General features: G+C 36.9%; 1 protein-coding gene across 3 annotated transcripts in view; it reads right to left on the bottom strand.

Annotated features, from left to right (window-relative positions):
- Positions 1-8,228, bottom strand: part of LOC122041048 (phosphatidylserine decarboxylase proenzyme 2-like) — a 136,791-nt gene extending 128,563 nt beyond the window's left edge. For 2 of the 3 annotated variants that reach the window (XM_042600584.1, XM_042600586.1), the window contains exons 1-4: positions 7,870-8,227; positions 7,696-7,775; positions 1,853-1,877; positions 177-236 (exon numbers count right to left, since the gene is read on the bottom strand). In XM_042600584.1, coding sequence (XP_042456518.1) covers positions 177-236; positions 1,853-1,877; positions 7,696-7,775; positions 7,870-8,055 — 351 coding nt within the window. In that variant the 5' untranslated portion in view covers positions 8,056-8,227. Of the gene's footprint in view, positions 1-176; positions 237-1,852; positions 1,878-7,695; positions 7,776-7,869 lie in introns of all 3 variants that reach the window. The other variant, XM_042600585.1, reaches the window with a different exon arrangement.
- Between the last annotated feature and the right edge of the window lie 4,568 nt (positions 8,229-12,796).

The following is a 12,796-nucleotide window of genomic DNA, read 5'->3' as shown; positions in this document are numbered from 1 at the left end:
ATAAACTTAAGAATTATTATTTCATTATCCAAAAAATGAAAATGCATATATGAACGAAAGCTCTTAGAAAATCAAACCAAACAACCAACTAATATGAAGTAATATACTATTAGACGAATTGCTAAACCACAGAAGAACAGAAAAGAAACACTATTAATGTTCCAAGTACAAGATACCTCAAAAACAGATATACGAGCTACATGAGGTCCATCCCTTTCCAGCGGAACCTTTTTTTCCTAGAATGGATATAAGAACAAAAGAAAATATGAGATACCATGACCTGAATTTTAATTTTTAAAAATAATAACAATAAATGATTAGTTTTGAAATTAACAAAAGGAGAATGTTCCAGAATCAGAAAATGTTACGATGAAGAAATGCAAACTTCTATTGGGTAGAAAATCATTGTTCAGGTTATGAATAATTGCTATCTTGATTTTTTTTTCCTTAAATTTCTATAATAACTTTTATCTAATTTTTGGGCAAGATTGTCATCCGTATAAAAAAATTATTAATACAATGGTATTGGAAAAAATGATGATAGATATTTTTAAATTTTATTTCCAATTTCAGTTTATTCTTTTACTTTGAAAAAAAAAAAGAAACTAAAAACTAGAAAATGAATTCATTTTCTACAAATTAGAAGACGATTATACAAGGGTACAAGAAAACTATGATAGCAGAAAAAGAAGTGCAATCTTCAAAATTTATTTTGAATCATGTATGAAACAATATTTGGCACTAGGAAACAAAGTCCTTAATCTAAATAAGCACAATCCTTCGGTAGAACTAGCAACAAGAAAATAATCACCATCCATCGTGTGACATAATAAAATGGCATTTCTCTCAATCTTTCATTAAAATATTAAATAACAAACTGGAACGAAAGGTTAAAAAAAGTGTGCATTTTATTTATGACTCTCTTTTCCATGGTTAGCATTACATAGGATTGATACACAATCCAATTTCTGCCACAAAAATGCTCTCTATTCTCTCTAGATTGTAAAACAATTTTCAAAGGTGCTGATCTAAATAAGCACAATCCTTCAGGAGAACTAGCAACAAGAAAATAATCACCATCCACCGTGTCACATAATAAAATGGCATTTCTCTCAATCTTTCATTAAAATATTAAATAACAAACTGGAATGAAAGGTTAAAAAAAGTGTGCATTTTATTTATGACTCTCTTTTCCATGGTTAGCATTACATAGGATTGATACACAATCCAATTTCTGCCACAAAAATGCTCTCTATTCTCTCTAGATTGTAAAACAATTTTCAAAGGTGCTGATCTAAATAAGCACAATCCTTCAGGAGAACTAGCAACAAGAAAATAATCACCATCCACCGTGTCACATAATAAAATGGCATTTCTCTCAATTTTTCATTAAAATATTAAATAACAAACTGGAATGAAAGGTTAAAAAAAGTGTGCATTTTATTTATGACTCTCTTTTCCATGGTTAGCATTACATAGGATTGATACACAATCCAATTTCTGCCACAAAAATGCTCTCTATTCTCTAAATTGTAAAACAATTTTCAAAGGTCCTGCATTCAGGAAACTATGGATTTATGCAGCAAAAGATATTATCCAACCAAGATATTAACATATGGACTGTGTATGAAAATGATATATTGCAGAGTGCTTCTGGGTACTGAATTTTTTTATTTCTAGAAGATATGCTAAGGAGATTGGGCATATCTCCATGCATGATTGCACAAGATATCTAAGTCATTTTAACAAATGAATAAAAATGAAAACATCAAAATACACTATTGCGAACATCAAAGGAATATCTAGCCAAACTAATGATGGTGAGAACAAAATCAAGCATCAATACACTCACTGATTTCCAGATGGGCTTCTCAGTGCTGCAGCATTGTATTTGTAGGCATAGAGTGAAACCATTTAGAAGAAAAGCAAAAAGGCCAAGGTTAGTAAAGGTAATGAACGGAACTAAGAAAAAAATCTACATTAACAAATATGAATCATGCAAAGTAACTTTGAAGTTGGTACACAAGGAGTTAAGTATATTAACACTTCTATGATCTGAACGCCACACTGGCACCAAGATAGGTAGAGTTATTCTAGTATCAAGGAAGTAACAGTGACTGATTGTTAAATTGAATTATCGTTTTATTTTCTATGAATGTAATAACTCAATTTCTCAAGTTTCTGCGTCATAATGATAAGGAGGCAAATGTCATTGGAGCTAGGAGCATAACATCAAACCTATGTTTTAATGTATGGTTAAGTTTAAAGTAAATATGCTTTGTGTTCTGATGAAATGTTATCAAGTGTGCAGGTGCAAAGTTCCTTGACAAGAGGAAAAGTCCTAACGAGGCTAGGCGGTGAAAGTCCTAGCAAGGTGGTAGAAGTCCTGGTTGGGAACTAAGTAGTAACTAAGTCCTAGTATAGCTAGGCATCTGAAGTCCTGATTGAGAATCAAGCAGCAGCTAAGTCTTGATTGGGAACTAAACAAGAAAGTCCTAATTAGGAACTAGGTGAATCAAGTCCAAGTGGAGTCATCTAGAGTTGAAGACTTGGCGGACAAGTCCAAGTGGAGTAAGCTGAAAGCCGAAGCTTGGCAAACAAGTCCAAATGGAGTAAACCGACAACTGAAGCTTGACATACCAAGTCCAAGTGGAGTAAGCTAGAAGCTAAAGCTTGGGAGATAAATCCAAGTGGAATAAGCTAGAAGCTAAAACTTGGCAAACAAGTCCAAGTGTAATCAGCTAAGACTTGTAGCTTGGCAACTCAGTCGAGATTGGTTAACTAAGAGTTGAACATGCGAGTAACTTTAAATATTGCATCGTACTCATTACACGTAACGGAAGCGAAGTTTGACGATTCCAAGCGACTAGAGGGAGTCCGGGCAACTGACTGGTGATAACTCTTGGCGTGCGAAGTCAGAGGGTCCAGGCGACCATAGCTGGGCGACCGAAGCATATGAGCGATCGAAACTGCTTCCAAGCAACCGATAGAAGATGTTATCCAGCGATCCAACTGAATCGGGTCAAGATCAAGTTTGACCCTTCTCTAGGCAACAAGAGGGCTTCCAATCGACCAGAGAACATAGACGACGTCAAGGTTTAAAATTTCGGCTCGTGCCAAGGTTTTGGTCCTGGACTGGAACGATAGGTTTTGGTACTGTATCGTATCGTGCCGATATAGTTTCGGTATTTTTTAAATATAAAATATATTAATTAAAAATAAAATATTTAACATAAATATTTTAAAAAATAAAAAATATAAAAAATAATCTTTAAAAAGGGCAAAGATATGAAAATAGATAAATAAATAAATAAAAATTTATTATAATTTTAAAATTAAAATAAATGAAATACAAAATTAATTAGATAATTTTATTAAGATTTAATAAAGCCTCTCTAGATTATTTACATCATAAATAGGAGTTGAATAAAATAATTAACCTAAGTTTAATTTTAAAAAATTTGAAATCCGACACCATTCGCAAGCTCGCGCAACTTCGTTACCGCGGGGTTGCGTGACCCCTCAGCCATGGCCACAGGGATCACGTGACTCCTCCAATGCGACCGCGATGGTCGTGGGACCCTTCTACAGTGGTCACAGGCAGCGTATGAAATACCGTTTCGTGCCGCCCGGCACGGGCGATTTTTACCGTTCCGCCAGGCGGCCGAAACCAGCACGGGAGGCGTCCCCGTCTCGGCAGCGCCGGAGGAGACGCGAGACGCCTCCGTCGGTGCCAAAGGAGACGCGGGACGCCTCCGGTGGCCTCCCGTGACGCCTTCGGCGTCGCCGGACGCTTCCGGCGACCTTGCCGGCGCCGCCGGACACCGCCCACAGGATCACCCGTGAAGGGCGATCTCACGTACGGCAATTTTTTTTTCTTCTTTTTTTAATATTTATTTATTTTATTTAATTAATTAAATTAAACAATTCCTAAGGAGGATGTGGGATATTTCGAAGAGGCTTTTATAAACCCTAATTAAATTATCCTAATAAAATATATAAAAATATATTTAAAAATAAAATAAATTTAATAAATTTTATTAATTAATATTCTGAAAAAAATAATGTTGTAAATTTAATTTAAAATTTTAAAAAATATTATAATTCTTATTTATATTCTAATATTTTCTTTATTATTTTAAATTTCATTTAAATTTAAAAATAAATCTTTAAAAATTCTAAAAAAATTTTAAAAATTCTATTTTTTTTAAAAGAATTCTAATAAATTATATTTATATTCTGATATTTTTTTAAATTTTTTTACTTGATATTTTTTTTGCTATTTAAAATATATATTATTTAATTAATAATTAATTAAATGAATAAATAGTTAATTTATATAATTATTATTAATATAAAGTAATATCTTGTATTATTATTATTATTATTATTATTATAATAGATACTTCCATTTTAATTTAAATTATTGATATATCAATTATATTTAAATAAAACTATTTTTAATTATTTTTTCTTACAATATTAAATTATTCAATAATTGAGAACTTATAATAAATCAATATACAATTTATTTTTATATACACCATAAATATATTTATCTTATAATTACTATAAATAAATAAAAAAATACCGAAACTGTATCGGCACGGTACGATATGATACCGAAACCGTATCGTTCCGGTCTGAGACTGAAACCTCGGCGCAGGTCGAAATTTTAAACCTTGGTCACAGGGTCGCGCGATGCCTCCGCGGCCACAGCGAAAGGATGATGTGACCCCTTCGTTGCTGTTATGGGGTCGAGCAACCCCTCCGCTGCGGCCACGGGGTCGTACAACACATCGCAGTTGTCATGGGTCTGGTGTCGGGGTCGTGCTGGTGTTGGTTGCCAAGCGGAACAAGATGTTTCTCCCGTTTCAACCGTCTCGACGCAGCACTTTAAACCATGGATGACATTATCTACTGGATAGACGTTGCGCGACTGAGAGGTTCTGTTGGACCTTGTGATTGTTTTGATGTGATCAACCAAGTTAAGTTAGGTCCTGTTTTGTTTTGATCCCTGTGTCTAAGTGTGCAAGAGCTTAGGAGCACAGGAAGTCGAGCGAAAGACGCAGCTAACGAGAAAGATGGCATGGGAAGGGAGCCGACAGGCTCGGTGCATCCGAGGGACGAAGTGTTGCGAAAGAATACACCGGTGGATGAGTAGAATGTACATGACGTTCGAGGGACGAAAAGCCAGAACGGAAGCCTATTCGAAAAGAAGGCCGAAAATTGGGTTCGGGTGAACCCTGTTTCGGTTGGTTGCAATCACCCAGGCGATCGGAGCAGCAAAAAAGCGAAAGAAGTTGATGAAAACGGTTGGAGGCACCCTCAACAAGGGTTGAAGGCGCCTCCGAGGCACGCCCGCGCCTTCGCCACCTTCAGGCGGAAGGTGCCCTCCATAAGCATGGAAGGCGCCCTCCATGCTTATGGGAGGCGCCTTTGACCAGATTTTTAGTCGTTGCCAAAGGATAAAGTTTTAGCCTTTGGCACCTCGCTAGAGGCGCTGCTGTAATCAATTTCCTAGTCTTTTCTGAGCTTTTCATAGATTGTAAGAGGCTTCTCTGCCTACACGAAGGAGATATTTCTAGTAGAGCTTTACAATCGCCTTGAATTAACAACCACCTAGGTTGTAACCAAGTTAAACCTATTAGCCTATTTTAATTGTATTAATTGTTCATTTGAGTTTATAATTATTGTGATAGTGCTACTAATCTTAGTTGGAAAAACAGAGAAAGGTTTTGTTTTATTTTTTTTAACAGACGTTGCGCCCTCTTACCGGCTCCGCTGCGCTAATAAGTAGTATCAGAGCACAACCGTCTCAGAAGGACTAACCGTCGACTGAATCATCAAGATCAAGACGATGGCAAGTGCAAGCATTCACCCACCAAAATTCGAGGGAGACTTCGCACAATGGAAACATCGGATGGAGGTATTCTTCAAAACAGATTTCGAAATTCTATTAATAATGAAATATAGTTTTATAGTTCCAAAAGACAAAGAAGAATATTAGTGGATGAAGAAGGAACAAGTCAACTTCGTGGCGAACAGCAAAGCAGAGTTTCATCTGCTCAGCGTCCTTTTGCCCCGAGAGGTCAATCGAATCGGCAGTTACGACTCCGCCAAAGATATCTGGGAGAAGTTTCTAGAATTTCATGAAGGCACCTCGGAAACAAAGTTAGCAAGGCAAGACATTCTCCGAACCCAGCTAGCAAACCTGAGGATGTACAATGAAGAAAAGGTAGAGCAACTCCAAGCACGAATTAAGGAACTAATTACTCAGTTAAACAATCTCAGAGAATCGGTAACAAACCGAGATTCAATCCGGTATGCGCTCAACGCCTTCCCGAGAACTTCAGAATGGGCGTCCTTAGTAGATGCATACTACATCTCTAAGGATCTTAAGATAAGTACGCTAAAGAATTTGTTTTCCACTTTTGAACTTCACAAATCTCGAATTGCAGATCCTAAAGAAATAGAAAAGACAAATCTCAATGTTGCCCTAAAAGCAAAGACGAAAGATCAAGACTCTAAAGCATCCATCAATGAAGTTGAAGTGGCTCTTATGGAAAGCTCAGACCGTAGAGCTCAAATTGAAGAGCTTGAGCTAAAGAGCTCAAATTGGAGAGTTGGAGCTTGGGCTAAAGAGCTTAAATTTGAGAGTTGGAGAGCTTGAGTTGAGAGTTCAGATTAGAGAGCTTGGAATGACTCGGCTCAAGAGGTCGGCTTGTTGATGCCAGCATGGAGTGAAAGCACGTAGGCATGGTAGCTGACTTGATGTAAGCTAATTTCCAATGGTATCAATACACATAGAGATACATAATTCTGTCGAAGAAAAAGTGTATCAAGATACTTACATCATCTCTTAGCTCTAATGATAACTTAGTGAATTCGTTAGCTAAATCCTAAAGAGGTCCTAGAATTGAATCAATTTATAACAAGATGGGATTTATACTATGTTTGAACAAGATGAAGGAGAAGTGTTGAGGACCTAGTTGATATATTGTAAATATACAAAGGTGTTACTGCAATAAGAATCTATACTAATTGAATGAGATACTACCTAAGTGTTCTTAAGCTAAAATAATTTCTCAAAAGGTAATTGTAGAGGTTATAAGAGAACAAACAGTTTGTAGAAAGAAGGATTTTCTTGTGTCTGGCAACTGCTTGGGTAAGGTTTTGTTTATCAAACAGTTTTCTTTCTCAGTGTGGTGAGAATTTAGGGAGGTTTTTAGCATGATAGGACTTCAGCAAATATCAAAGGATTTTCTGTTCAAGAGTCTGTAAGGAAATACAGTTTTCTTTGAAGTGATTGTTGATGTCACATATGTTGGCACAGTAGCCTAAGAGAAGAGTAACGCAAACCATCAGATATTAACGAGGATGACTGGGATACAGCATAAGCAAGAGCAGTTATACAGGGAGATACAGGGAAGCAAACTCAGCATTTACCTTCTTTGTATTCATACCACGGGTGATCTTTCGGTAGTATTACTAGAACATGTGGTGCTGGGGCGGACTCAACCCCCAACACTAGAAATTTCAACATCTATACAGTCAAACAAGTTTCATTTTCTACCTAACCTAAGAAAGCATGAAATTAACATTACTTTTACAGAAAGCACTATAGAAAATCAAGCTTTAAATTTTGTAAATTCGATTGACTTGGTGAAGGTCATATAATATGTCCAACTCAACTGATCCGAGATCTCTGTGCGGTACGTCCGCTCTCCCAACGAGAAGCAAGCCATCCACCGGTCCTTGAACTGCATCTCTGCCTGAGAAATGATGCGCAATCTACTATCATCATTGAAAGTTCGCTCGAAAGACCTCGTTCATAGAGCAAAAGTGTGGAGGTCAGAATCCGCTTACACAGATGATCTCGATCCGAGCTATCCCTGCAAAATCGTTGGCGGAGATGTTCTTAAGGAACGGAGGGTCAGAACCGTGACTGGGGCGGTCGGACCTGAATCGCCGACGGAATCGAGATAGCCGAGAGGGACGGTGGTGGGCGTCGTCATAGCCGGAGGTGACAACTCGGGAGCTGCCGTGCCCCATTTTCAACGGGGCGGCGACAAACGGGTGCTGAAGTGAAGAGGGAAAAGTCGGATTTACAAACAAAAGTCAGTCATTTGACGAGATGGTGGGGATAACAACGCTTCAGCTCCAGGTTGGTGAAAACTGTAAGCCATGCTCTGCCTTTCGTTTATCTCATCCGCGGATATTCTATTTCATTCTGGATCTGGTCCCCTATCAATCATGTCTGATAAAGATCGAACATTGGATGAATTTTAATAGCAGCCGCAAATTGGGCCTGGACTTGGCGCTGTAGGGCCCAGCGGCATTTTCAAATGCCTTCGTTTTAAAAACAAAACAAAATTTAATCATTTTAGATAAATAAATATAGTATTAAATCTAGAAGAGCAAAAGTTGTCATATAAAATCATTTATAATTAATACGAGTTTGAAATAATTTTATTATAAAAAAAGAAATCTTCTTGTTGAAACTCAATAATTTGAAGATGTTTTTTATAAAAATAATTTGATAAAATCATAAAAGAAAATTAAAATTTAACTATGCTTTTACCTTTTAAAAACAAAATATATATATATATATTTACAATACGATGGTCTTACATTTATTAAGAATTTAAAATGAAACAAAAGTTCATATATATTTTTTTATTATCCTACTTATTAGTGTAAGAAAGTTATCAGTGTTTTATAAAATAGTGCAAGGTATCCAAGTGCATGTATTTTGAAAAAACAACTTAATGATCTAACTTATTCAAACTCTTAAAAAAGATCTAACTTATCTCGAATTCTCAAAAACTCATTAGTCAACTTTGATTTCAATAATTTTACTATAAGATTATAGTGTTTTTATTTTTATTTACAAAGACACGATAATATATTTTTGTAAAAGCAAAACTATAATTTTTATAGTTGGTACAGTGTTAAACCCAACATGGTATTTTGATGCGGTTGATAAAGATTTAAAATTAAAATTGTTTGGACTAACAATTCTCTTGATGATAATATTGTAGGTGTAATAAACAAGTTCAACAGGGATTGACGTAACACCGAGTGGATCAAGACTAACTAGATATTAATTGACAGAATGATACATAGGTGTTGGCATATAAAGTCTTGATGAGTAAATATAGACCAAATACCAAATAAAGAAGGAAACATGGTTCGTTGGAATGGTCGTGGTGACCATTGCAAACACTGTCGTTCCAGTTCTAATATCATTTTGCAGAACGGTTGCGACGCGGATATATCAAAAAATCACAAAAAAATTAGAGAACTAGTAATAAAAAAATAAAATACATAAAGTCATACAAAATCAATACATTAGTGCATAATTATCCTACAATAATATAACATAATGGGGAAAAATACAATGATAATTATACCAAATCAAAGCTAATACTACGAAAAGTGACGGGGAGGAACCAAATCTTCATTATATTCTCTTTGAGTATCATGCTGATTAAATTGATCTCCAACATATGGACGTTGATATAAATTTAGATTAAATTGTCTATATGGATATTCATTTGATTGAGTTGATGAAATATGTTCAAAATTAGATGATTGACTTTGTAATAATGTTTCATCATGATGATTGTAATATCCAAAACCATGATAGCCAATAGAACTGACAGTACCACCTGACGATTCACGATCACGACTATGATGTCCAATATTGCTCCCAAGAGACGTTGAATAATTTGAAATTACACTCTGTGCATTATCAAAATAACCCTTAGATTCATGATGTCTAATTCCATTTGTATAGGATGGTAAATAATCAAATGATATGTCATATGAATCATATCTGGGTTGATTGCTACTATAGTATCTATATCCACCTGATTGATATCCAATTGGATCATGCCCAATATCTTGAGACTCTCAATTATCACTTCTTGATCCATAATCATCTCTCAGTGGAATTTGTTGGTTCCCTCTCAAAAAAAATGTTTCATATGTTCTTCAACACTCATATGCTATCGTGAAAATCCAATCGAATGTTTTTTATCATTAGCATCGGCAGATTCTGATAGACTTGTAAAAAAGTGATGTTATTTCTCCATTTCAGGTCGATACCCATGATTACTATCTTGTGTTGCATAATAATTTTCATGACCTCGTGCCCATGTCATACCCATGTCATGTTGATCATCTTGATGACTTTGATGAACATGATGTTCACCATGACTTTGTTGATTATTTCCATCATTTGAATCATCACTATCATCACTGTTGTCACTTTTATCACTATCTTCACTATTGTTTCTTGATAAAACTTCTTTTCCTTTCAATTGTTTGGACTTTTCTTGTCACGCCCCAGAGGGGTCCCTGTCCGAGAAAATTTCGGCAGCATCTCCCCTGTACGGTGGACAATCTGAAACTTTTCTGCATCCTCATATACCTCAGCCACAGGTGGCTGGAATAATAACAATAAATAAAAACAATCACCACGCAGTTTATATAGATATTCAGCCTCTGGCTATCACAACCACGCAGTTAATAATAGTAATCACAAACAATAGTACTCTGACTCAAAAATCCACCCTACTCAACTACACTCGTAAAACTCAAATCCGGCGAACTCACCTCTTCTGCCGTCCAGGCAGGCATGTAGTAGAATAAAATCCAAATCATACCAAAAGTCCATAAAAACGGAAGGATTCCATACAATATCCATATGTAAAATCCAAAACAATACTAAAACAAAGTCTGATAGAGCAAAGCTAAAATAAAATATCCAAGTATCAAATCAACCAAGTCTAAAACATAGTCAAATGAGAAGCATAAACAAAACCAAAGATAACTATAGTTGATGGTCTGCAGGGGACTAGCAACTGGAACTCTCTCTCCTGATAGCATCAACCTGAAATATAACAACAATGGAGGCGGGGTGAGTCCAACAGTCAGCAGGTACAATTGATATACAAAGTAGGGAAATAACACCTAGCACTAATTATGCGTACAGTCTCCTGATAAGAAAGATAAAAATGCATCTGAAGTAAACAGGAGAGAAACTGTACTAACCAGGACCTGAGTATAAGGTCAAACAGTCCGAGGGATAGGGAAATCCTGTATGCATGTCAAGCATAGGTATCCAAACAATATGCAGCATATAAATGCAGCAAACACAAACACAAGCAATAAATGCATCATGCATATGATGCCAATGATGCGTCCTGGTCACCCCTGACGCCAGTGGATCATCTCACAGAATGGTGAGGCCGAGTGGGTAGGGCTGTGACAACCGTGCACTCTGTCGTCACTACTCCTGATGAGTGACCGAGTGGACGGGATGCTGTCGGAGTACACCTATCATCCTACCCCAAATCATAAATGGGGGAGCGCAATGCTCTCAACTCCCGGTACACGATGATAGGAAGGAATCCCTGCCGGATAACACGTTGTGTCACACTACTCATGAGCGGACCAACGGTGCCTAATAGAGTCCCTGTTGCAACACACTCTACCTGAATCGACCACTAACCCATGAGTGGTGGTGTGTGCAGATCCATGTAACTGGCGATGTGCTCAACAATAATGGAGCGGACTATCGCACAGCATGCAATCATGCAAATGGTGCATGGCACTAACCACAAAATATCCTGACCTAATCCACATGTATATAAAAATGCATCATAGGTCAACGAATCAAAACAATCCAAAGGTACACAGAAGGTATAAAACCTAGGTCCTGAACATGGTAAAGCATGGTATATCACTACCCCTATAAGCATGTATAAACAGGTAAAATATACATGAGATGCAAACCAATCAATCAATCAAGCATGTACCAAGATTTGGGTAGTGATTAACCGAAACAGATAAGAAACACAATTAATGCAACATGTTAATTTCATTACTAAGCATATCAAAGACAAAAAGTCAAAAGTACCCGCCTCCGATAAAAAAAGTCCAAATCTGACTCCGAGATACCCGTCTCGTGTCAAAGTCCTGTGTCACCAATATATATACATTTTTATTTAGCTACAACCATATAAATAGCCAAATAAAAATCTCTAACACTAAATTAGGGCAAAACCCTAATCATATAGCATTAATCCTACCAAAATTAAATCCAACGATTATTTAGGGTTAATTGCTTTAACCCTAATCATACCATTAATTTAATTCCAAACCTAATCCATATAACCTAATTATTCTACACAACCTAATGATGAATAAATTACCAATAGGTATCCAGATCATACCTAAACATGGATTAATCCAATATATTCCTAATCCAATACATGAACCTAACTCATCAACATGTAACAATTACTCTACTTCTTACCTTGATTCAAACCTCTGCTCTTGATCCAACCCACTGGTGATGCTGGTTTGAGTGTTGCCGGTAAGAAGATCACAGATCAAACATAATTTGTTAACATCCTACTACTAAAACAACCTACAAATCAAACCAACAGAACAGGAAACTGATCCGAGATCAATCAAGATCCTCAAATCCCTAACCTTCTCAACACTGCCTTACCTTAACCGTGACCTAATTCCACCACAACGAAGGAAGATTGATCAGGAACAGAGGAGAGGCGGCACAGTGAGAATCAGAGAGGCGTCAGCTAGGGCACAAGGGTGAGGATCGGCGCTGGCAGAGGAAAACGGTGGCCGGCACAGAGAAGCAGCCGAGAGGAGTCAGTGGCGTCGGCTGTGGTGATCGACTCTGGCAGCACAGAGGGCGATGGAGTCGGGTGTCGCGGGCTGAGGCTAGGGCACCGGCTCTCGGCGCTGCTCCGTACGTCGT

The sequence above is a fragment of the Zingiber officinale genome, chromosome 2A (genome assembly GCF_018446385.1).
Source record: "Zingiber officinale cultivar Zhangliang chromosome 2A, Zo_v1.1, whole genome shotgun sequence".
NCBI lineage: Eukaryota > Viridiplantae > Streptophyta > Magnoliopsida > Zingiberales > Zingiberaceae > Zingiber > Zingiber officinale.
The sequence above is the reverse complement of the archived record's forward strand: the minus strand, read 5'-3'. Positions and strand labels throughout refer to the sequence as shown.